At 32.8% G+C, this 25,998-nt stretch overlaps 4 protein-coding genes across 4 annotated transcripts in view; 1 reads left to right on the top strand and 3 right to left on the bottom strand.

Annotated features, from left to right (window-relative positions):
* The window catches only part of LOC106108876, a 42,970-nt gene extending 30,458 nt beyond the window's left edge, over nucleotides 1–12,512 (bottom strand). Inside the window, exon 1 of the mRNA XM_013290181.1 lies at nucleotides 12,105–12,512. Within this exon, the coding sequence (XP_013145635.1) occupies nucleotides 12,105–12,288 (184 nt within the window). The 5' untranslated portion in view covers nucleotides 12,289–12,512. The remainder of the gene's footprint in view (nucleotides 1–12,104) is intronic.
* Nucleotides 12,513–14,548: 2,036 nt separating this feature from the next.
* On the top strand, nucleotides 14,549–16,018 carry LOC106108795 (UPF0488 protein CG14286). The gene is made up of 3 exons (XM_013290070.1): nucleotides 14,549–14,855; nucleotides 15,199–15,333; nucleotides 15,660–16,018. Exons 1-3 carry the CDS (start codon nucleotides 14,666–14,668, stop codon nucleotides 15,980–15,982), a joined length of 648 nt encoding a protein of 215 aa, XP_013145524.1. The 5' UTR covers nucleotides 14,549–14,665; the 3' UTR covers nucleotides 15,983–16,018.
* Nucleotides 16,019–16,150: 132 nt separating this feature from the next.
* Nucleotides 16,151–18,066, bottom strand: LOC106108706. The gene is made up of 4 exons (XM_013289965.1): nucleotides 18,035–18,066; nucleotides 17,489–17,657; nucleotides 16,797–17,055; nucleotides 16,151–16,546 (listed from the first exon to the last, which is right to left on the bottom strand). The coding sequence occupies exons 2-4, from the start codon at nucleotides 17,548–17,550 to the stop codon at nucleotides 16,151–16,153; spliced, it is 717 nt and encodes a 238-aa protein (XP_013145419.1). The 5' UTR covers nucleotides 17,551–17,657; nucleotides 18,035–18,066.
* A 126-nt stretch (nucleotides 18,067–18,192) lies between these two features.
* Nucleotides 18,193–25,852, bottom strand: LOC106108971 (coatomer subunit delta). The gene is made up of 15 exons (XM_013290343.1): nucleotides 25,774–25,852; nucleotides 25,573–25,612; nucleotides 25,372–25,492; nucleotides 25,197–25,299; nucleotides 24,308–24,427; nucleotides 23,537–23,596; nucleotides 23,204–23,315; nucleotides 22,813–22,906; nucleotides 22,191–22,346; nucleotides 21,563–21,639; nucleotides 20,897–20,985; nucleotides 19,941–20,088; nucleotides 19,751–19,862; nucleotides 19,134–19,256; nucleotides 18,193–18,681 (listed from the first exon to the last, which is right to left on the bottom strand). Exons 1-15 carry the CDS (start codon nucleotides 25,774–25,776, stop codon nucleotides 18,513–18,515), a joined length of 1,527 nt encoding a protein of 508 aa, XP_013145797.1. The 5' UTR covers nucleotides 25,777–25,852; the 3' UTR covers nucleotides 18,193–18,512.
* Nucleotides 25,853–25,998: the final 146 nt, after the last annotated feature.

Here is a 25,998-nt window from a genome sequence, read left to right as displayed (position 1 = left end):
TGTATGTTACATTTAGTTCTTGAAATGCTGACCCCTTAATTACACGGCCAATTGTGCTACCATTGTTTAAATGCTTATTTACATGTAATGCTACCCAACACATATCGTGTATCGTTTATCATATAGTTCCATGAAATTCTAAGTAATCAAATTACATTACAAGAAATTATTATATTGATATATGAGACAGCGTTTTAATAATATTACTAATATTATAAATGTCAAAGTTTAGATGGATGTTAATTTGTTAGAGGTTGTACTCTAAACGGCTTAATAGATCTCGATAACATTTGGCACAGATGTGCAGGGTAGTCTGTAAGAACACATAGGCTACTTACTTTTGTCTTTTTTTTAATTTAACGCGGCCGGCGTCGGTAATCATTTCCCTGGCCTTATGCCATTCGGTAGACCAGCGTACAAGGTTTTACAAACCTTGCATTAATTTTTATACCTTGCACCAATCGACAACTTTACTGGAGACCTCGTACTATGGATAAAAAATCCACTGTTATTTGTTACAGCTGACCTTGCGTGTTAAGAAGTCGTGTGTACGAGTAAGATTTACTACGCACTATCGGATGGGCTTTCCAATCATTCTAGATCATTCGGTCAGTGGGCGATAGTGGTCGGTACTAAATGGCTATGGGATGAGAAAAAAGGTTTTATGTGTGTGTACTGTGTTTGAGTGTTGAAAATCTGTTGCCTTCTCGCTCTTTCTTCCTGAGATAACCGAGAAAACAATATCTTGTAATTGCTTGAAGACGCTTATGAATCTTAAATCTTCGCTTTTATTAAGTTAGTATATATTTTTTAAATCTTTAAATGTTTTCTCAGTTTGTTTATTTTTAATGCGTTTATTCCTAATTTAGACTCTTCAAATAAATTCAAGGAAACCGTACAAAATGAAATACGAAAAAAACATTGAAATTGCATTTCCGACACCGCATCTTCATACCAATGTCAACTTTTTTTATTACAAAAATGGCCGAAACGAAAGCTCATCACGACGCACACCAGCGTAATAGGGTTGTCACCTTTCACTTGCAGGTAACTCAAGTAAACAATTAAACAAAGTGTATGTTCCTTCATCTAGAATCAAACCTATACTCTGCCCCTCACTTGTGATTATTTGCCTTTTCATTATATTTTTTTCAGATTTAGTAACCTCCTTTACCTTAAAGGCTTTTCCTAAAATATGTTTTGTCAGTAAATTATCATAGTAGCATGGAGCTATTCTACATAATAAATGTTAAGTTATGTCCGTATTTTGGCAAACCGTGCGTGTTCATCGCAAACGGATGACCACGATTTTTCGGTAACAGTTACTAATGACTATGATAAACTAGGGATGACAACCCTATCTAAGCTTACGCGGGGCGCGCAGGTGGGAGCGGCCTGCCGGGCGGCATTCCGAGCCTGACCCACATAGCTTACTATACTCCGATCGACGCGTATCGGACTTTGTTTTTTTTTTAATTAATATAAACAAACAACGGCATTCAAGGTATTCTGCCACGCTTTAATTCATGTTGATGTTACGGCCCTGTGCTAAATGTGTTTTTATTTTTTTTTTATATTTTACATGTTCATTTAATAAATAAATGCTATATTTATTGCCAAATTTTGCAAATTATCATTGAATTTATTACATGTATATTCTGTTAAGTAATTTGCACCTATAATGTTTGTCGAGATTTCGAAAATACTCGCCTACGTGCAATTTCAAATCTTCAAGGAGTTAGGTTTTAGAAACTAAATTTAGTGACAAATACAAATATTTTAAACATAGCCTTAAAAATAAAGTAACTAGCAACTAAGAAATTAAAAAGAAACTGGTTTCTTATCACAATTACTTTTGAAATTTCGATATTTAAAAATAGATACATGTTTTCTTTCGATTTTTAATAATACTATTGTGCCTAAACTCCTCGTGTTTTTCCTATATTTGCAAAGAAAACTATTCTCAAAGTCACGATTCACATGGCAGTGACAATAGGAGAGAGGAAATGATTCACAATAGAAAAAACAATACTTTCCAATAATTACATAATGTGTAAGACTTTCTATTGACATTTACGGATTTACGAACTGTTAGAGCGGACCCGTAACTTTGACTAAACTATCGCACAACTATTGTGGCGGTCGTCGATTATTTCATAGCCATTTCAACTGTTTAGTCGCACAACTAAAAATCGAGTAGTATGCGCTTCATATAAGCTAATAGGAATCAAAACGAGACTAAACAGGTGGTTAGGTGGAGTCGTGGTCAAGCGCTTGTTTATTTATGTTAAAAATGGGACCCACCTGCAAGCATTACCTTTCGGATAAAAAAAGAATTATCAAAATCGGTCCACTAGCGGCAGAGTTATGCCGTAACACACATAAAAAAAACATACAGACGAATTGAGTACCTCCTTCTTTTGGGAAGTCGGTCAAAAAAAAAACAGTTGTGCTATAGTTTAGTTTAGTTTCATACAGATGTGCGCACGCTCTAAGAAAAAAGAAAAGACACAAGGGATTTTTTATTACTAAATACAAACATACCTGCACAATCATATCATCTTACAGTTCAGAAAGTAAGTATTATTATTTAATATTTTTGAATTTATCTAAGGTTACATAATAATTACAAAAAAACATTTGTTACAACATTTTTACACTAATTTTTACAAAATAGAAATTTACACTTAAAGCTCTGAGTAGTTATTTACTCGTATTCTGTCGTGACCTATCTGTGGTTTTAGTTTGTGTTGGCAGTAATTTGGAATGGAATAAAAAAAGACATATAAAGATTCTTTTATCTGTAGAATGTACAAACACAAGAGGCCACAACAGGTGTGCACATAATCAGAAGTCAATGAATAACCAGTGTTACCACGTTTACCATAATTACTGAGATGCGACCTTGTGTACAATCGGACAAAAGTGATGTACCATTGAATCGATTATCGACATCGATTTGATTTCTATAAGCTTACATGGTGCGGTCACTACTCGTTTTTTTGTTGTACAACTAAGGAGTCAAATTGGAACAATCTACAATCGCACAATAGTTGTGCGATAGTTTAGTTAAAAGTGGCCCACTCTAGAAATATAAATATTATCATTACCATTTTTTTGTCTGCCAACTGCTGGTAGATCTTTCACAGTATTTTGTACTTTGCGTACTGCATTCAAAAAATTCCCGCCGTCTGATTTTTTATAATCCTTTCTGGAATATCTCGTATCTATCTTAATTAGTAAATAATGTATCCAACTAAATTGTAGACATATTGACAATAACTTGCTTTTCAAATTCATTTCACCTACAAATAAGATAATTTATTTCATTTTATTTTTCATCGATATATGGTCATCGAATAGTGTCACATCCCTAGTGTCGATATCATTGACAATGAGCAACAAATACACGTTTTGTGATGCTAAGTGCACGCGACAATTTACAGGTGGCAATAACTTGTTTCGTTAGAGTTAATGAAACTATTATATTTACTGAATTTAAACACATTGGTAATGTTCTTTGTAATCATAAACATATCACTGTTGAGTTTCTTTACCCTGACAACTTTTTTTTTTCGCATGTCTAATGAATTAGTTACGAAAACGTTCGACTGAATAAATCTTTTACAATAAAAGATTTACTTGAGAATTGAGAGATTTTGATAGCAAATAGTCATTACTACTTATAATGATTGAGTTTTTTTTAAACACAATTTTTTGTCTTTCTGCCAATTTCTGCACCCCTTGCTTTTCTACAACTTTTCTCTACACATAATAAAATTGGACTGTCTGTTTTTAATATCAAAAGAAAAAATCGAGATTTCGGAAAGATGATGTAATTGCGTTGCTGATAACAAAAATCGCATTTACAATTTTTTTGTCTGTTTGTCCGCAAGCTTTTGTTCCGGATAATCTCTGAAACAGCTGGACCGATTTCGACCGGACGTTCACTGAAGGATAGACGCAGACATAGAGGGGCACATTATAGGTAACTTTTTTATCTTAATATTGCGTGGACAAAATCGCGGGTAATTGCTAGTTTAAATTAGTTAGATCATTGCTACCGTTCGAAGTGAAGTGTCTTAGACATGCCAGTTACCGCACGATGTTTTCCTTCACTCGGCACTTAAAACGGCTATAAACAATTCCATTGGAACCGAGGCTGGTCACGTAATATACTTAAGTCGAGTTTTATGGCTGAGTTTATTCATATTTAAAATTATTGTTTTCATGTCCATCTTTCTAAGTAAACAAATAACATACATCATTATTATTTATTCTTCGTTGTACAAAAAAATAATACATATAATAATAATATAATTTTAGAAAAAGATATTAACCCTACAAGATTCAAATACAAATACAATAAATAAAAATAATCAATGTGCCGGGCCAATTGTCGCCAACCGCACTGCATACCTGTGTCCGCGACGTCATCGTCCTTCGAATGCCAAGGATTCTTACCGGTCCTCCTTACCGCGCCCAAAACAATTAGTCAGGCCTTTTGTTTTTATTTTAGGGGCAACTCCTTCGACGTTTTTGAATTTCGAACAGGGTCAGTCTCCTTTATCATTGTTTAGATTTATTCGTTCGAAGAATTTGAAAATGGAACGTCATTTTTGGCGGTTATTTTTAACGAAGCGATTATTTAAACGAGATGTGATACACAGATTTTGTGTATATTGTATTTATTTGAATAAAAATGAGTTAATGTACACAAATATGCTTAACTAGTATATCGTGTTAGAAGTGAAAATTTCAAGGTTATTCGTAGTACATACTACGCATTATTATTGAATCGAACGTATGAGATAACGTTGCATTCTAGACTATCACAATACGATTAGATACACTTCTACTATTAAAATGTTGTCAACATTATCATAAATCGAGCGTATAATTAATAATACTGGTATGTCAAGGACGTACAATAGAGATTAATTGTTTATGTACGTAATAGTCTATGGCTTAAACTTTTTAATTCGAACCTCTTTTAAAAAGTTTAATTAGAATTAACCCATAGGTTAAAAAACCAGTATTAAAATTCGTAAAACAAGAGTTCTGTAGTTCGAAGTGTTGTTTCTGTTGTGTCGTAGATATTAATCTATGGTACCTATTTTATGGATAAAAACTTCCACTATTTCTCGACCACAAAAGTTTGCCATTCCAATTAGAACCTTTTGTCATTACTATATGATATAATATCATTTTTACCCCTTAAAGGGGCCTACATCGTAGTGAAATATACCAGTTCTCAGTCAATTAAAATTCTTCCAGTAAGCTGACGGTCCAAAGATACGACGTTTTGTGAGAATTGTGTAAAAATAACATAATTAGACCGAATTTGTACTAATATAGAATCATTAGCGCGTTCAAATTTTCAATTACATCTTTTTAAAATGTAGTACCTACTTAAAATATAATAGGTAAAATAAACAATAGACCATTGATCTTAATAAAGGTAATTTACTGCAGATTACGTCTGCAAAAAATAACTTAAAACTGGACACTGTGATGACTGTGATATAGGTTTTACCTTACAAATGTCAACATTTTTACGAAAACAATAACCAAAACAAGAGGAAACTTTACGCTATATTGTAGAACGTGCTTTAAATATACTCCTGCGCATAGTTATGCATCAATCTTGTAAGCGGTTAATCACATGTTTTTCATTAAGATCGGAATAGAACAAAGCATTAAGATAGGAGGCAACACCATAATGACACTTTTTACATCAATATCCTTCGCTGTATTAATCGAGTTTTTTATATACACAAACAAGTCTGCAAAGAACATCACTAACTGCAAAGATTCAGTACAAACTTGTACGTAAAATTCGATGTGACATAGAGATCCTTGGAAACGAATTCTAAAGACTATTCAGCACTTCTGAAATAAAATAAAATTGTAGTCCGAATGTAAACCATTACATAAATCTAATTTATACTTTTGTTATAAATCATCCTCCTTATCCTACTCCCGTAGGGTCGGCACAACAGGTTATAGTCCTCTAAATAACTCTATCATACGTCATCTCAGTCATCACTCTCTTTTTGATCATGTCACCTTTCACGCAAACCATCCATGTCTTTCTAGGTCTACCTCTACCGGTGTACCTCCACACTCACAACTAACGTTCTCCTTGTAACATGCGATTTATCCTTCCTCATAACTTTTGTTATAAATATAATGTTAATTAGAATTTGTAAAGATCAGAGGCGTTATCATGAAAATTTATGAGATCACGCGTACGTAATCTCATAAATTTTACGTTTCATACGTAGTACACCAACAAAATTTCTTAATAGGTCCCCTGTTACCTTACTCGCTTTAGGTAAATATTCTACGACGTAAATGTAAAATGTTTAACTCAAATCCGGATTTCTAAATGAATGTGTCACATAGAAAGATCACTTCTCGGAATGTTGCGATTAAAACATACCGTTGTGTGAGGAATCCCGTCAAAAAGTCGACAACACGATTAAATCTCAATATGGAGGGAAACGACAGACGAGTTCTGTTAGATAAGACTGCAAGGAACTTATTTACGCAAATACTTTAGACAAAAAGTTATATGTTTTTTTGTGTTTTTAATGGCGGTAAGTGTTTCGTCAAAACATTCACATAACCTATACTAATATAATAAAGCATATACACACATTACTTTGTGGCGTAGGATGCCAGCATCACAGCATATTTTTGAATAATTCTCGCTTTAATTAAAAGCCCTACACTTAAAACACGATTTAGGCTATATATTTTTACGCTGTTAAACATAATGGCTAAATAAATCGAAAAAAAAAACCTTCATGTGGGAAAGGGACCATAAACAAGCTGCCAACATTAAGGAAGCGAGGTTATTATGGTAACGTTAATTTCGACATTTGCAATTGAGAATTTAACAAATGTTTTATTCTGATAGACAGACATATTGAAAGAGTGAGATGTGAGAAATTGGTAAATATCATGGATTTTCATGAAAAGTATAATATATTTAGCTTTGATAACATTTCGTGCCGGTTTGTGGTTTAATATTATACAATTTTATGCTCTATTTTAATTGTTATTTAATCGATTAGGTTTGATAATTTTGTGAAACTACGTAACACAACGACTATCTAAAATTATTTAAGACTTTGGATTTTTATTATGAAACTTGCTTTCGTCCGCGAAAACGTTCCCGTGGAATTAAAAAAAATAGAGGTAAGTATTTGTGTTCTAGACTATCCTGTGCATCTATGGCAAATTTCATCAAGATCCATCCAGCAGATTAGACAACAAACTCTAACAAACATCCATCCATCTAAAATTTCGCATTTATTATATCAATAAAAGTAAGATTTAAAATGTCTACTAATCTGTTTAGTTTACTACATACAAATATTGTGATTTTGTTACAAAAGTAGTTTGCGCCACTTTGCTAAACTCTACTAAGCTTACTGGGCAATAAATATTTCGTAATTTATTTAGAACTAGATGTTCTAGTGCGGCTTCATCTGCATGAAATGTCAAAATTCAAATGCACAAATGACAATTGCTTCCTTGATGTTGGCAGCAACTTATGATCTCTTTCCCACATTAGGGATTTTATCCAAAATATGCCCCCTAGGTTTAATGGCGTAAAAATATATAGCCTAAAGCGTGACGTAAGTGTAGAGCTTTTTATTAAAAAAATAATCATTCAAAAATATGTTGTAATTGCTGACATCTTAGGCAACAAAGAAGTGTGTGTTTACGCTTTATTATCATATATAGTTTCAGTTTACACTTCAATTATCTAAACATATATGGGAATACCTTTTATAAAATAACTGTTATTATTTTCTTCCCTATTTGTTTGTACGTATTTTGTAAATTTAATTTATGTTTTAAGTTAATATACGGTTTTTTAACGAACCAAGTACAAAACGTTAATCGGTGGGAAGTGCGTTTCGGTTGACTGAAGAGACATCAATATTCTGTTACGGATTCTTTAAATTCGTTCGTGTTTTCTTTCAATTAATTCAATTAAACAATCGCTTGCGTTAAAAATTGTAAACGAGACTACACGGTTCAAGTAACACTCGAAATTAACAAATCTAATAGTTTTTGTGAATATTTTCATTAGCAAACATTATAATGCGAAAGTATGAATGGATGATTGTTAGAAGGTATATCCAGAACTGCATGGATTATATGCAAATTGGTACAGATGTAGAACACATAGGCTAACTAACTTCTTTATTTTCGCGCGAACGAAGTCGCGTGAGACTACTATATTTTAATGACTGCAATATCTTACTAATATAAAAAAAAATTGGCACAGATATAAAATAAAGTCTAGAGTACACATGGGATACGGTTCATCCCCGAGAAATGTCCGGTTTTTTAATACTACGCGGACGAAATCGCGGGCAACAGCTAGTATTGCTATAAATGTAATGATCGAACTGCCACACGCATAGACTTTAATAGCTTACTAAGTGAGGTTTACCAATGTTGAATGCAGCTGTAATTAAAGTAAATAATTTGTAATTTTCGAGTCACGCAAAAAAACAATATTGTTTTTACTTCAATGCAAAATTATAGCTCACGCAGACAATTTTTGTTGTAATTACGAAAATATTTATGATACTACAAATAACTTTGCGTTGGATCAAACCATTGCTTCTCAAACATGGACTCAAAAACTCAAACATGAAGGGGCGACGCGACGTTTATTGTTTTTTTAATCTACATTAAGCCCGCTACACACATCCAGTTTTATATGAATAGTCAGATTATTAAATCTAACGTGTGTAGGCAGCACTGAGAACTGAACAGTGCCTAGTTTTGTTAGATCCGAATCGATAGGATTGTTTAGATAAAACTGGGCGTGTGTAACGTTCTTTAAGCCTTCTAGTAAGTACTTATTATTTACTTGTATGGTCATATGTTTTGGAAACTTGTAAAGATGTTTCACAACCGATAGTCATAATATAATTTGTTATTACTTGTGTGGAGTTTGAGAACCACTGTTTGTAGTGTCGTGTGACCACTCAAATAACTAAAGCGTTTTCACACGGAAACAAGAGCTGTAATTGTTTGATTGTTGTCGATCGTTCATGCGAGCCTGCCTCTTGAATACATTACATGATAACGTGTAACCAAAACTATAGGTGTAAAAAGCTTGTCTTTATGTCTATGGTTTCAATAACCATTTTAACACGTAAATTTTTTCATACTGTTCTGTTGAGGCCACCGGGTACACATCTGTTCAGGCTATGGGTAAGACTAACGATAATGTGGCTCAAGCGCATAGTTGAGTACCGGCACATGGTGTCCCCCATAGCGTTTAACGTGTCAAAGGACAATTCTATTCTATCTATTCTACTTCATTATGGTACAAATAATGTATGAAAGACAGACGTTAAGTGGAAGCTATTCCATGTTACTGAGTGCCAGAGGCCAAATTCTACGTGTGTTACCCGTTGGACCGATCAGAACAATCAACCTATTGTAAATTTTGTCGGAAATGTCTAAAACACAATTCTATTTCTCTTCTCGTTCTTACCTTCGAATGAAGAATGGAAATAGGAAGTACATTTGCCAAGGGAAGGGATTTATGGTAAGGGTATCCTTTAGCTTAAACAAGCCATATACAGAATGGCTCGTTTATTAAAAAAGGGGCAGTACAATCGTAACTTAATCATTGTTAGAAGATGTTTATATGCGCTTTACTTTACTTATTAAGCACCTTCTAATATAACAATAGGTTTTTTTATGAGACTATGGTATAATTAGAGACTAACGATGTTTACAAGAGCTCACTATCTTATCTCTGTAATACAGTTAAAGGCATGTTACATACCTACTAGGGGAATTAGCGGATAACCGTTATCTCGTTAAAATATAGCTTAAACCAACATTCCTATTCGCTTAGAAGTAAAAAGGTCCTAATAAAGTAATTTGGTAACATTTTTTAATGAAACCCAAAATAATAATACCTATTAAAATCTTAGGGTAAATCTTAAAAAAAAAATTAAAAAAAGTAATTTTAAAATATACAACGCTGACAATAAGCGAAGAGAAACCGTCGTGAAAGTTTAGTATATTATGTACAGTAGACGTGGATGTTGACAAGTTATAAACAAACATCAAGAATGTGTAGAGAAAAATTAATAACTACGTCGTAGTCTTTGACTCCAAAAATCACACAAAATAGGACCCACCTGCAAGCATTACCTTTCGGATAAAAAAGAATTATCAAAATCGGCCCACTAGCGGCGGAGTTGTACCGTCACACACATAAAAAATAAAAATAATAAAAGAAAAAACATACAGACGAATTGAGTACCTCCTTCTTTTGGAAAGTCGGTAAAAAAATATACAGATGAATTGAGTACCTTTTTTTTGTAAATCGGTTTACTTCCGATACATTTTATTATAATAAAATTGTTACCTTTAATCTTTCAGAGAAAATTAAAGGATACGAGATATATAACTTGTTTGTCTTTTTAATTTTAGACAATGGAAACTCAGTTCCGAGGCTATGTCGCCTGAACAGCGTTTAATTTATTGATATGGAATTCAAGTATCCGTTATTTTCACAACAACAAAATGTTTATGTCATCGTATCCGATATCATATAACGGCGGAATATACGAGAAAGATAACTTCCTACGACAATACATGTCTAAACAATTAGACGTCATTAGTTTAATGGGTCCAAAAATTTTCACAGTTAAAATAACGTAACAAACTAGGGCTTAACTGCGATCTCATATGGTGTTAAATATTGTCGTGATCTAATGGTAATGGTAAGCAATAATATAAGTATTAAGTTGGCACGTCTGATAAAAGAATACTCTAGTTTCCGACGTGCCATATCAAATATCGGGTACTTATATCAGCCTGCCCTGAACAAGATATCTACGAAGCCCCCTTTTTTAACGCTATTCTGTACAGAGCCCTGGACAGTCGCTCAACTGCGCCCTGCCTTAATGCCGACTCTTGGTATTCTGTTTTTTTTTAATCTAGCTTAAAATTTGCTTTTTCCAGTGTTATGCGTTTATTGATACGTTTCCCTTAATTGATGTCGTTTTGTTTCAAACTGTCGTAGTCTCTGTCGTTTTCATCTTGTTTATGTCAGAAAAGTCTATTAAAAATATGTTTGGGTTAAGCCTATTACGATTTTACTCCAATGAATTTGTAAGTTATAGTAACATTCGTAATCCATTATCCGAAGCCAAATAAATCCGCTTACACACAATTATTGGTTTCGAACCCAAACATTGTGAACTCAATGCCTACCATGTAACTTGAACATATTTAATATCGACATATTGTTATCTCAGTCATTCGCTTAGGAGGAAAAGAGACAACAATAGGTTTGGTCAGCAGTGGTAACTCAAAATGTTTTCTATTTCAAATTTCTCGTCTTGTCTCTCGTGTAACAAATGCCTAAAGTTACGTGTCCTTGAAATTTTACTTTCAATTCTCATCCAATTATCAAATCCGTTTGAGGATTTTCACCTCAATTATGTGTATTTTGAGTACCGTACCAATGTTAATTGTATAGCAACAGTATAAATATTGTTAATGAATGAACGTACATTGTTAGGATTTTGCTATATCTTGCTCAATAAAATGTTTGCATCTAATTAGGAAAAAAATTAAACAAAAACCTCATTTTGAAAATACGCAATTTCTTAACCATTTAAGTTTAAAATTCGAATACATAACGACGTAAGAGACTACTCTGTGAACCCCTTTTATATAATTCACTGCAGGTAGAATATTTTGAGATGTTTTTAAGTAAAACAATCTTAGACAGGAAAACAAATTATCTACCTTATCTACGGAACACTAGTATTTTGTACTAACAATATGTAAATCTAAACTTTAGTTTTCTAAATCACATTCTACCAATGTCTTACTAATTTAACAAAATTGTAATTACTTGTATCGACTAATTTAAGTGTATTGAAGAGGAATGTTTAAAAAAACCACAAAGGTCATTGTATTCAGGTCTTGGTAAGTACGTGGTACGACTGCCGACACTCATCTTACAACGCCGCAGGCGTTTGAAGCAAAAAAATAACAGTCGAAAGTACCAAGATAATAACCACAAGCTCACTTACCTTTGCGTGACTTCCAATACAGTTTCCTTATGTAGTAAGCGGCTGCAACCAGTAAAAGGGCTCCAAGGAAAGCACCGATAGCGGCTCCTGCGACGCTACCCGCACCAAAACACTCGGCTTGCGCTTGGCCCAAAACACAAGGCAGCAAGACGGTCACTAAGAGGAACCTCGTTAAAACACCCATTTTGTATTCTTACAATCTACCTCGCACTATAACATCACTGCGATTATGGCACAAAACGTTTATTCCGTTTAAATAATCCAGTTACATTCCTAAAATTTGAATGTTCAAAATTTCAAATTGAGTGTGTTGAAAAGTTTTGACGTTTAACTTTTTAAAATGCAAAAAGCGCGCGCAAGCACAGACGTGCACCGCGTCGGCCAGCGCGGTCGACTGTGGCTGTGTGTTGTCTATGGGTTGTACGGTTACGTAGCCTGCGCTTGTGGGACAGTCGGAACGTGTGTAGAGAACGTGTTTGGGCACCAGTTAAACGTGCATTTCAGCGGCAATAGCAGCTTAAAAATTACTAAAGAAAAAGTATTTAACTTTTGTATTTTGAGTTATTTCGTATACAATTTTTTAAAGTATTTAAATTTTTTATCACCAGCTTCAGCATCAGACGGTTTTTCGCGTCTAGTGACTCCTGTTTTTTACCTATCTAGATCACCGGTCTATATTAAAGGAAGAATTCTCATTCCTATGTTTGGCCTCTTTTGTAAGGTTCTCCTTGTAAAAAATTCAAATCATTTTTTTTAATAAAGCATGCCACGATAACGTACATACTCACCTGCAATGCTCATGCGCAGGTATCTGTCGCACACATCGCCACTAACAATTTACATTCACACACTAGCATAGCAAACATCTTTTAAGATTGCAGTTGTACAATTTTAAACCTTATGATGAGTTTGTTATGATACCAATGATTATGTTATGCAACATGTTGAATCCACTTCAATACCAGACTTTATTATTCAGGAAACAATTAAGAATTTTTAAATGACAATATGAAGATTTTATCAATACGACAAACTGTCCTGAAGTATACCAACATAACGTTAAATAAAGTAAAAACCTCAATAATATACATAAGAACATTTAACCGTTAAAACAACACAAAACTATGTTACATGTGGTTTTATGTGGTTAAAAACTAAATTAATAAATTCGTAACGACGTTATGAAATTATGATTTATGTCAATTCTAATTGCAATTAAGACATAACATGGTTGAACAAAACGTATTTAGGTATAAGAGAATAGTAATTTAGATAACTAAACAGATAATTTGATGTACCTTTTTCTTAACATGGCCAGTGTTTCGGTCGAATACCAAGTAACTTAGTAAATAAAACACTCTTCTCTTTTTTTCCTAAAATACATTTAACTTTTTCATTCCTAAATTAATTTCTTTAGGCTATATTATTGAATTCACACATGTCGAAAGTTATTTCATAAAACATGTCTTTTTACTAAACTTCATCTTGCGCATAACGACTTGCACATTTCACTTTTAAAGAGAAAGTAATCGTTGCACATAGAGTGACCATAAATTCGGAGAAAAGTAGAATAAATATTCTTAAATCCACTTCCCACTGTGATTCTAGTTAATTCGTTTAACGTTACCTGTCCTATGTCTTTTTTTGACTCATATTTCTCTAGTGTGAAGATATCACTAATGAACGAAATTAATAACATTAGTGCAATCATTTTCTACACGTCTCTACAATTCGAATACTCTTATTTTGAAACGGTTTAAATTAAATTATCTAGTGATTCTCGACATGTTTTAGAAATATTTAAGCGATTAACGGCAAGGGTTAAAAGTCAAAGATGTTTTATTGGTTACTTATACAGAAGAACACATTAACGTTTTCTTTATTTAAATTAGCCGATTTGAAACTACAATTAGCATATCAAAATCGTTAAAATATCAATGGCAAAGGTTAAAGTCGTCATTAGAAGTTTGTAATGAATGCTTTAGATTATTTTCTATAGATCTCTCTGTAAGGCACCGTCATCATTAAATTAATTCTTGATTATTTCAGTAAACGCTTAGATGGAAGAACACAATCAACGAATATGGATTTTTCTCCCATCATTTTAGCTACTTCTTGCGTGACTTCAAAGCGCCTTTAACTAATTTTTAGGGAAGCGTAAGTGTAATTTTGTATACTTGCTATTCATACATTCAAGGCGATTTTAATATTCTATATGCCTTAATAAGACGAGAAACTATTGATCGTGGAATTGAAGTATATTACTAAATGGCTTAACAAACTGATATTTTAGCACTATTTCGATACTTTAGTACTAGTTTCTAAGCTATTTTGAAGTCAGCTCTAGATTAAAAAAACGAATATTTGTCATCTAGGGATGACCATAGTTTATGGTTTTTGACAGTTTTGGTCTAGACGTTGTCAATTTGTCATTTCATTTATTTTGACACCCGACATTTTCTGGATTTTACGAATTGTATTTCATAAAAATTCAAGACAACGTGGGATTAAAAAGTTATTCTTATATTTTTCTGTGAAAAATTAATAAATCCATAATCAAAATGCCTAAACCTGTTAAGTTACATAGTAAAGGTAAACCGAATAGTATACAAAAAGCAAACAAATCGGATAAAGATAATAACGACAATAAGGATCCTGAGGAAGCTACAAGGGAGTTTCAATTACAATTATGTTGGTGTATACAACAGCTGGAGAGATCGTTACGTGAGAAAAAAGGCAACGAGAAACATTGTAAGTATTTAAGACATTTTTTTTACATAACCTTAACATTACAAACAGTAAATTTCATCAAAGATATTTTCGATACTGTACATGTTTTACTTAAAGTGGTGTCGAACTTACATTTTATCTTACTTATTAAATGTGAATATTTAGACATATAAATGGATGTTTGATAGAAGGTATCCACAGAATAGTTCAATGGTTGTTTGTATAGAACATAGTACGGAAGAACACATAGTTTACTTACGTTTTTTATTTCGGGCTGATTGATTCATGCAAAAGCTGAGTTATAAAATACCTTGTAATGGTGTAATAAAGAATGAGATTGATGTAATCATATGTTATTTTTCAGTACAAGAAGCATGGAAAGTATTGACAATTCTAAAAAACAACAACCAACCTATTATCAGGAAAAGACAACTAATGCGGACACATTTCGGTGACTATAGAGCTAAAATGGCAGCTGAGGAAAAGAAATTAATAAAAAGTATGTCCCGTACTTTACAGCGTAGCACAAATGACAGTTCATTAAATAGATAATATAAGTACATAAATAAAGAAATTCCACTTACAAATAGCATACATAGGTGATTACAAAATTTGTTCTTTTTGTCAGATTTTATATATTAGCTACATCTCCTCTTTATAGAGATGCCACATAAAAAAACTATTGTTCTGAATGAAATTTTATATTTACGATTGGTGCTAAAATTTCTGGATCACCAAATGTGTTGAAGATATCAATAAATAGATATGAATTATAATCATGAAATTAGATATCATTTCTTAATAACAATTTAATTTCCTTTGCAGTGGCAAGTAAATTCAAAATATCTGACAGCCCAGTAACACCAAAGGCTACATTTTTGAGAAAGTCAGCATTTCTTGCGACTGGTGATGAATCTTTTAGATTTAATTTTAATATACCTCCTGAAAATATAGATAATAGCAACACTACTGATAATTCTGGCAACATTAATAGTTCAGAAACAGACAATCAATTATCACCTGATGTTGCCAGTGTAGAAAAAAATGATGACAAAAAAGAAGTAAGTGTAAAAAGTGAACAGAAAAATTTTAAGTTCACATTTTCTTCATCTAGTTTTAAGTTTAATTTTCCAATTGAAGATTCCTAGATATATTTCTTTTAATTTAAGATACAATGATTTTTTTTGCACATTGATTTAAGAAATTAAAAAGTTCAAACCAATAATTTGTTTTTATTTTTGTATTTTGTCAAAGGCCAATGGTGTTATGAACTATCCAATAGTTATTCCTGGCATTTAAGTAACCATTTTAATTAATTATCCATCACAAAGTTTCTGATATCCAGATTCATGATTACTTTCATCATCACGTATTCTTTTCGCGCAAATATAATCTTCATAAAAGTTCTCCGAATTTGGCACTGCAAAACCTACTGGCAATGGTTTCATATTAGTCGGGCCCCAGGTGGCAACACCGAGCAACTTGTTACTGGCAACATTGAACACCGCAGCTCCCTCTACCCCGTGGTACGACGAGCAAGATTTCGCCCCCATCTCATAATCCGGAACCGAACAGGAATGATAACAAGGCGTGTAGAAACCGGATATCAGATTGTTGAACGTCAATATTGATGGACATAGATTTATGTTAACTACAACAGGTAATTCCGTGAGGTAAAATTGTTTATCTGGTATTACTAGATGGTGTATAATCTGTTAAAAAATATAAATAAATTAGTTTATATCTGACCAAACTATATACGTCCAGATTCGAATCTATACCATGAAGGAAAACATCGTAATGTAACCTGCACATAATGGCAAAGAAATTCAAAGATATGTGAAGTCAATTCGCAGTGGGTCAATGTGGTTAACTATGGCCTAGTCAACCCTAACTTAGGGTAGACTCCGAGCATATTCTAAGTGAATTAACTACATCCAAATATTGTAAAATCTATATTACCTTTGGAACAGTATATCCCACAACTTTATGCTCAATCTCATCATTATCAAATATTTCTGCGAACCACTCAAAATTATCATCAGTCCGGTTAACTGTATCGAATATATCGATCGTCCGCCATCTCATAGCCTTGTCTTTCACAACAATTATAAAGCCAATATCATCAAACGCTTGCTGTGAACCGTTCGATGGCACGACAAAAGCTATCGCGTGTAGACGGCCATATTGGTAAATTATTGATGTCTGAACCACTTTTAATCTGAAATATAATTATTTGAAATCTCAAATATCGTCTACATTTCTTTATGTTTACTTTACCTACAGTATTTTTTAATCTATACTTGATATTATTAAGAGGAAATATTTTTATTTTTGTATGTATTTGATTCACGCAAAAACTACTGGGACGATGTTAAAAATTCTTTCACCATTAGAAAGGTAATTTATCTGTGAGTAACATAGGCTATACTTTGTATTATTTTTTTAATTTACGCGAGCGAAGTCGCGAGCAACAGCTAATACAACTTCTAATGCTATTAGGCTGGTAATACACAAGCAAGTAGCATACTTGCATGTCCAATACTGACATGTGCCAGCTACAGATGTGAACTCATTGGGCCAGTAGCTATGCTAATACTACCTTATTATACTGGCATGTGTTTTTCCTATACTAACATTTAAAGTAGACGTACGTGGATATACAAGCAGCGGCAGTTATAAATATCCGTGTATCAATGCACACTGCGGTACACATGTGCGGGTAGTTGTAATTTCGAGAGTGGACTACCCGCGCTATCCATCTATATCTCTTTTCCGCAACTGGAGTCGAATCTATCTCATAGTTACTCAGTGCTGTGAATACTGCAATTTATTTTGGTTACATAAATACGCAGAAAATAGTTGTGAAGTGAAAATAATTAAACTTTTCGTCTGATAATGTGCATGAGGCCTAATTTTAGTCCTCTCCCTCTTTCCACCCTAGTCACCCTATACTATAAAATGAAAATAATTAAATCGTTGTAAATTATTGTATTATGAACTCATAATATACAAATTCAAAATCAACTATTGAATTTTTGGCTTCAAAATAGGTAATTGTTTTTTTTAACAGGTTTCATTAAAAAAAAAAACTGTACAAGATTGATTGTCTCTGGTTTTATAGACTTATATTTATTTTCGCCGTTTCTATTTTGCCAGTGGAATATAATAACAGGAGAATTTACTCACTATCAACTTACCAGTTTGACTTTTTCTATATAAATCATTTGTTTTTCTTCGGGGTCGAGTAAAAAATATATTTCTCCTACAAAAATAACATCTTATCAATACAATAAATAGTAACAACGAAATAAACCACAGCCTTAACATTTCAGTTTTATGAATGAAATAAAACACATTTTATTGCTAAAATTATATATTTCATAATTCAAACATACATTATTGTAATATGCAAAAGTAACCTAAAAGTCAAACAGAGTTTAAAAATATTTTTAATCTATAAATATACTATATTTATGTGCTGTGAATGAAAAATTTTCATTTTAAGACATGGAAGATTTTTAACGATAGTGATAATGTTGTTTTAAAGTTATTTATTTAACAATCTCTAAGTATAACGGCGCGAAATTTATTAATATTCTTTTGACAAGTAACACGTAAATAATTTTATAATAAAAATTAACCTTACCTCTAAAAAGCTTATTAGAAATTGATTATTTAAACGACTTCGTATTTATCCGGACGGAAGCTGATATCCTGCGAGAAATCAACAGGGGAGCCGTCTTCAGCTTGCGTCACTTTGACAGCTGTGAGTTGCGCCAACGACGTGTCTGACGTCCAAGTGACAGTTATCGGGAAGAAATCGTTCGGAATCGCCGGTGTTACACTACATTAAAAAATTATTAAATTATATTGCCTTAATTAAAATAAATAACTCTAATGAATATATTCTACATGTTTTACTTTTAGTACAGTATTCATCTTAAAAACGACTAAGGAGTTGTCAAACTATTATCTATCTCTTTCTATCAGTTGTATTAGTAATGGATCGTACTTCCTGGAATAATAAGACGGAAGAACATTCCGAAGGCCTTTTAGTAATACTAGAGAACGTTTTCATTAACTGTGATGATTTTTTTTTAAATTTATTAAAATTCACATGATTTAAATATTTACCTTTTAATTTCAGTTTTAATGTAAATTAATAAAATATTATTATTTCATTTAAAGAAACACGAAAGAGTTAAGCCGCACTGCGTGGTATCCCTGCTCATTAAAAATATTTAAGAGACATCTAAAATTGACACTTAAAGAAACTTATTCTAGTATATTACTTACGTGAACTCCAAGCTTGCAGATTTTTGCTGTTTATTAACAACCGGAATGCTCCAGAGCAGAGTGCGGCCCTTCTGAGTGTAGCTGCCCTCCCATTGGTGGACGACTAACGATGTGTTGCCAGATCTATACAGAAAATTACATTTTGTGTAAGTAAAGAAGTTGTACAAAAATGGGCCTTTTTTCGAAAATCAACTAACAAGAAAACCTTTAAGTACAAAAGAAGAACAAAAATAGAAACAAACAAAAAACATATTTTTTTAATTATTTTATTTTGCCTATAGAGTGATAAAAGTGCAGGGCTTTTAATAAATGATTATTATTCAAAAATGTGCTAACATTTTACATTTTATTATCTTACTAATATTATAAATGCGGAAGTATAGATTGATGGCCATTTGTTAGAGTTTGGAGCCAAAACAGCTGTACGGATTCCGAAAAAAATTGGCACAAATGTAGAACATATTCTGGAAGAACACATAGGTTACCTACTTATGTTTTTTTGACCGATTTCCCAAAAGAAGGAGGTGCTCAACTTGTCTGTATGTTTTTTATTCTTTTTTTTAATTCCACGCGGATTCCTGTGCGAATGCTTGTAATAAACATATGACGTCACTCACGGCAATGGAATATTGATGACGACATCTGTCAACACTAAATGGTCCTGTTCCAGCTCGTACTCGATGTTGACGTCACAGCCGCCGCCAGCGCCCTCCGACGGCCAACAGTTTACTGAAATAACACAAATATTTTTTAATATTCTAAGACAGTAAACGGAAAACCTCCTTATGATAAAAAGTATAAAAATACCTGAAAGTGGAGGCAGTTTATCATCATTGCCGGTAAGCCTCCACTTGAGGACTCCAACGTCGCTGTGCAGGGGGAAGGGGCGTTGCACCTGCTTCAGCCCCACCACCCCGCTGGACCTGAACGCCTCCTTGTCAACGTTGGGGTGAGTCTGAAATACCATTTAACATTAAATAATCTATTGTTAGAAGAAAACACCGAAGGATGGCAACACCGCATGAAGTTACGACACTGCATTTAGATGACAACACTGAACATCCCACTTGAGTAGGCGCGTACATAAAAGCTAGAATCCAGGTCAGTCTCGTCCAGTTTGGTTCAAGATTTTATAGACAACTAGCTGTTCCCGTGCGACATCATCCGCATTAAATTATGAAATTTTATTTTATTGTTTATATTTGTCTAATTATCAATAGCAAATGTCAAAATGACATAACATGACAAACCGTAGCAATCTTACTTCCTTGATGTTGACAGCAACTTATGGTGTGCTCCCCACATTAGGGTTTTTATCCAAAATATTTACCCCCTAAATTTAATGTCGTGAAAATATATAGACTAAAACGTGACATAAGTGTAGAGCTTTTTATTAAAAAAGAATTATTCAAAAATATGCTGTAATTGCTGACATCTTAGGCAACAAAGAATTGTGTGTTTGCGCTTTATTATAAAAGTATAGATAGTGTTGTTACTCTGCCCGTTTGTATACTGCCAGACTTTATTCTTAATTTTCCCACTCATATTAAAATTATTTTTTAAAGTAACCAGTGTTTTATTTATAACAAAATACTAATATTATAAAGAGAAAAACTATAATTGTAACGGTAAAGTACATTTATATTCATTAAATTTGTATTTTTCTTTTAATTGGTATAACTGTAATTGTAATCTCTTATTTTTCAATAAAATTATTTCTATTTCTATTTTTATTTCAAATTGTAAGGTATATTTCTACTAACCTGCAACTGTAGTGGTCTTGTATCCTTGTTATCAACATGCACATGAATACGTCCGAACTGCTCGTTTTCTATGCGCAGAGTCAATAAACCTGAACAAAACATAACAATAAATAAAAATAAAAAATATTGTAAAAAATACACTCAATAACCAAAGACATTTAATATATAGACGAGGCAGTGAACATTTTTACACCGGTACTTTCTTTGAAAGGTACTACATTTTGTCAAGTTTACAATACAAGCTCATTTTTTTTTTAAATAAACTAAAGTGTCAGAAAATAAAATATAAACACCTATTGGTTTCAATTTAAATGTAATTTTTTTTATATAGTATAAGGTGGCAAACGAGCAAACGGCCTGAATCCACCAAAACGGCAAGCGAACGCTGTCCATAGACATCTGCAATTGCAGATGCGTTGCCTAGCCTTCATTGACGGAGGACACGCACATAAAGAGGACATTTCCCCTATGTATCTCCACTGTCAAATCCATTTTTCCTTCCCATCCTTTCCTCTTAAGAAAAGAGTGGAAAGGGAAAGGGACTGAAATTACATTAATATGCGGTAACATCAATAGATTGCGTTATTGAGATTATATGAAAATAGAAGTAAAGTGTCAACTATGCCTCCTCTATATATAGTTTTAATCTCTGCCCAAAACAATTACCTGAGAGTTCAAAGTTCTGTATATCTCCATCACGTCCTAGAGTCAGACTCAAACGTTCTTCAAAACGTAAATGCACACTGGAAGAGATACATTACTTTGTAAATATAATATTAATATAGTTAATTTAAATTTGATTATGATAAATACGCATACGAAGTTTCTAATAAAATTTCTATGAAGATAAGGTTGTATAGTGACGGAACATATCGAACTATGAACTATCGATATTCTGCTTAAACATAAAAAAAATATCGAACAAAAATTATTATTGTATTATTCAAATTAAAGGAAAGTTCCATAATTGAATACAGTGATAACGATAATAACAATATTAATAAATTCTACTTAGATTATCTACAACTGTATTAGTAATAAATATCTTCTAAATTATTCCTTGTATTTGTCATTATTTATTTGGCTTTAAATAACAATGTAATAATAATGTTGTTTTATTATTTTGATCCTTAATGTATAACTAAAAATTTATCGATTTCAACAACAGTTAAAATCGATAATCGATATATTCATACTTGATTTTACACAACCCTAATTAAATCTTCAAACTAATCATCCTTATATGGACAAAGGTACATTATAGTTCAGTTAAATTTATTAGTAGTTTTCTTACTCTTTATGATCGGATGGAATAGGTGCCTTATCCTTAGCGACAGCTGTAACCTGCGGCGCGAGCGCAGCCACGTCTCCTTCCTTGGCCAGTCGAGACACGAATGAATCTACATCCGCGCCGCGAGAAGACAGCTTCATAGCTGTACTGGCCGCTTGACTGGACAAGCATGCAATCTTACTAAACCTACTAATCTTACTAATATTATAAATGGGAAAGTTTAGATGGATGGATGTTTCGAGTTTATAGCATCAACGACTGAAGGGATCTCGATGAAATTTGGCATAGATGTAGTAGTCTGGAAAAACACATAAACAACTTGCTTTTGTTTTTTTAATTCCACGCGGAGAGAGTCGCGGGAAAAAGCTAGTAATCAATATAAAACTTAGAACAATAGAAACGAGGTTATATGTGCAAGGTATCGAAGGTTTTTTTTTATATTTATCAAGTTTTGATTATGACATGTTCCTTTTTTGATAAGTCAATTATAAAAATGTGAACAGAAAAGAGAAATATATATATATGTCACTTAGTAAGCACATACTGGTCGTTTCAATTCACACCGCAACCATTTTTAACAAGTCAATCGAGTTTCCTAAGTCTATAATGATTCAGTAATACTTACGTTTCTCTAACGGGTGTGGAGGGCAACTTCTCAGCTGCTGGCGAGCTCGCTGGCATTGTCACTGAAGCCAGTGACGAATTACCGAAACCACCGCCTTGGAATTGTTAATATTTATTTCTTAAATTAATCAACAGTAGAGAATGAAATAATAGTGTTTTTTTTTGTTTAATAAATTAGCATGCATCACTGAACTCAGTTTTTTTTCAATATATAGAATACAGTTTCCAACTAAAATTAAAATTATCACATGTACTTTTTAAAACTTTTTTAACGGAGAAAAAATTATAAAAACTGGACCAGTAGTTTTGAGTTATTTCAATACATCCAAAAATCCAAATCTGTCCTCTTTATAATAATAGTATAGATAGAATATATAGATATATAGAGTTACTGAATGCGGAGCTGGAGCGTGGCGGCTGTCCGCGTTTTGCTGCCTCAAGTTTCTCTCTCTGCAACTCCTTAGCGCGTTCTCGCATACGATTCGCAGCCTCACGTTCTTGAGTCTACAATTATTCAATAATAAATAAAACAATATGGACATCTGAAACACCAGAGGAACTACAGATGCGTTGCCGGCCTTTGAGGAAAGTGTTGGCTCGCTTCTTGAAGGACCCTAAGTTGTATTGGTTTGGAAATACCGCCGAGGACATACCGTTCCACGCGGCTGTGCGGGGCAGAAAATTCCATGTATCTCCTTCTAAACTATTTCAATTTCGTTCCTTACCTGTCTCACTGCTTGGTATATCTTCTCTTCGTGAGAGTCCATTTCAACAAATGACCGAACCTAAAATCAAACACGATTAAAAAAACCTTATAAAGTTCATCAATATATCTTTAATATTATAAATGTGAAGTTTTTATGAATATTTGTTACTATGTATTTGTATCTCCAAACCCATGGCCAGTTTCCCAGTTACTTTTAACCATTAGTTGGTATTTTCTGTGCAATAACTTCCTCAAATCTGTTTCCGAACTATATAAGTTGAGTTTACTCCATAAATTACTAGGTAATTATAAAATAAATGGTAACTTCAGAAACACAGATTATTGAATGAATCTCTGTAAAGTTTTGCATAGATATAAAACAACTAGCTGTACCCGTGCGGCTTCATCCACATAAAATTTTATTTTATTTTTAACATTTGTCAAATTATAAATTGCAAATGTCAAAATGACATGACATGATGACAACCTTGCTTCCTTGATGTTGGCAGCAACTTATGGTCTCTTTCCCACATTAGGGTTTTTATCCAAAATATTTACCCCCTGATCTTAATGGCGTGAAAAAATTAGCCTAAAGTGTGACATAAGTGTAGGGCTTTTTATTAAAAGAATTATTGAAAAATATGCTGTAATTGCTGACATCTTAGGCAACAAAGAAGTGTGTCTTTACGCTTTATTATAATAGTATAGATATCTAAAAAAACATAGGATAGTTAGTTTTTTTTTTAATTCTGGACAGATTGATAAATAACAACTTGTCTGTAATTGTTACCTGCGCCAAGTTGACACTCTCCCTGTAGCCAAGTGCAACAATCTCATCAAATGCAAACAGCAAATTGAATGCTTGGTTCAATACTTCCATCTCTGTTAGTTGAGTGCAATATTCGGGCACCTGTTATGAAATAAATAAATCTTGATTAATATTTTAAATGTGAAAGTTTAGATGGATGTTTGTTAAAGTTTGTAGCCTAAAAGGCTGAATGGATCTTGATGAATTTTGGCATAGATATAACGCCTGGAAGAACACAAGACAATGATGATGATGTTAAGATATAGTTGCTCAGATTCTTCACTTACTTTTAAAGTAATAAATGTATTAATACTGTAAAACAATTTGAATGGTTATACAAAATTAATTTAAAATAACTTCTTTCTTAGAGCGTCGGTGGCTCAGTGGTTTAAGCACTTGACTTGTAATCTACAGGTCTTGGGTTCGAATCCCGCCGCCATGTACCAATGTGATTTTCAATTTTTCGAATTTTCATATGTACATAATTTACCCGACGTTCTTACGGTAAAGGAAAACATCGTGATGCAACCTGCACATATCAGCGAAGAAATTCAAAGATTTGTGTGAAGTCAACCAACCCGCACTTGGCCAGCGTGGTTGACTATGGCCTAGTCCCCCTAACTTTAGGGTAGGCTCCGAGCCCCTCGGTGGGGACGTATAGTGAGCTGGTGATGAAGAACTTCTTAACCCTTTTAATTGCCTACAATACTCACATATTAAAATGAAATGCAAGAAGAGTCTAGCACATTCATCACTTTGGTTTAGATATATTTTTTTGCATAATTTATGGAGTTCAATTGTTTTCACATATAGTGTATATCTTTAACCATATTGCAACACAAGTCTTAATGAGAAATTAACTTTTACTTACAACTCTACTAAACAACCGCAATGTTTCCAAGTCCTCTAAGATGTTACTAGCCTTAGTAGTTATCAGCAACATATACAGTTTATCTAATGGCTGGTACACATATCTAAAAGCACAAATACAATAACAGAATATGTTTATAACCAAATGTAATTGTAATAAAATTGTAATTATATACCTGACAGATTCTGTTTCGACAAAAGTATGTTGCCTTCCACCAGTCATTAGTTTTGGAAAAGCCGCTAATAATCCTTCTATACGTGCTTTCGTCATCTCCACAAACTGTCGGGACACTAACGCTAAAATTTAAATAATAAATATTTAAGCACGAATTCTTTATTGAATTAATGCAATAACAAATGTTAGCTGTATAACACACCTTTCCCTGCTTTCGTACATACTGTTGCAGCTATAAGTACCTGAAATTAAATAAAAACATACATTGAGTATTAAAACACTTGTGCCGGACAGACATTTTAAATTTAAGTCATTTACAATAAGTTTGTCTCAATAATTCTTTTAGTACTTCATGTGAAATATATGCAGGATTGATTATAATACATTTAAATCACATTATTACCATTTTGTATTATAAATATTGACTGATATTTTCACAATTTTCTTGTTTAAATTTTTTTGACAGCACACTGACACATTGTACGAAGGTGACGTGTAGACATTTATTCTTTTATTCAAATGTTTTTGGCCACAAGCAACACAGCAGAATTTTCACATAAGAAACAACTTAAAATGTAAGTTTTTCTTTTTTTTTTTATATATGTAATCATTAACTAAGTTTTTTTAA

The sequence above is a fragment of the Papilio polytes genome, unplaced genomic scaffold (genome assembly GCF_000836215.1).
Source record: "Papilio polytes unplaced genomic scaffold, Ppol_1.0 DF821400.1, whole genome shotgun sequence".
Classification (NCBI taxonomy): domain Eukaryota; kingdom Metazoa; phylum Arthropoda; class Insecta; order Lepidoptera; family Papilionidae; genus Papilio; species Papilio polytes.
Note: the sequence above shows the minus strand (reverse complement) of the source record. Positions and strands in the feature narration are given on the sequence as shown.

Coding starts and splice junctions, on each gene's coding strand:
- LOC106108795 (XM_013290070.1), top strand. CDS start 14,666: ATGCCTAAACCTGTTAAGTTACATAGTAAAGGTAAACCGAATAGTATA. Junction 14,856..15,198: donor AAAAGGCAACGAGAAACATT/GTAAGTATTTAA, acceptor GTTATTTTTCAG/TACAAGAAGCATGGAAAGTA. Junction 15,334..15,659: donor GGAAAAGAAATTAATAAAAA/GTATGTCCCGTA, acceptor TTTCCTTTGCAG/TGGCAAGTAAATTCAAAATA.
- LOC106108706 (XM_013289965.1), bottom strand. CDS start 17,550: ATGTGTACCGCAGTGTGCATTGATACACGGATATTTATAACTGCCGCT. Junction 17,056..17,488: donor GCCGCTGCTTGTATATCCAC/GTACGTCTACTT, acceptor ATTATATTTCAG/ATTAAAAGTGGTTCAGACAT. Junction 16,547..16,796: donor TGGGATATACTGTTCCAAAG/GTAATATAGATT, acceptor ATTTTTTAACAG/ATTATACACCATCTAGTAAT.
- LOC106108971 (XM_013290343.1), bottom strand. Junction 25,493..25,572: donor ATGTACGAAAGCAGGGAAAG/GTGTGTTATACA, acceptor TTTAAATTTTAG/CGTTAGTGTCCCGACAGTTT. Junction 19,863..19,940: donor TAAACTGCCTCCACTTTCAG/GTATTTTTATAC, acceptor GTGTTATTTCAG/TAAACTGTTGGCCGTCGGAG.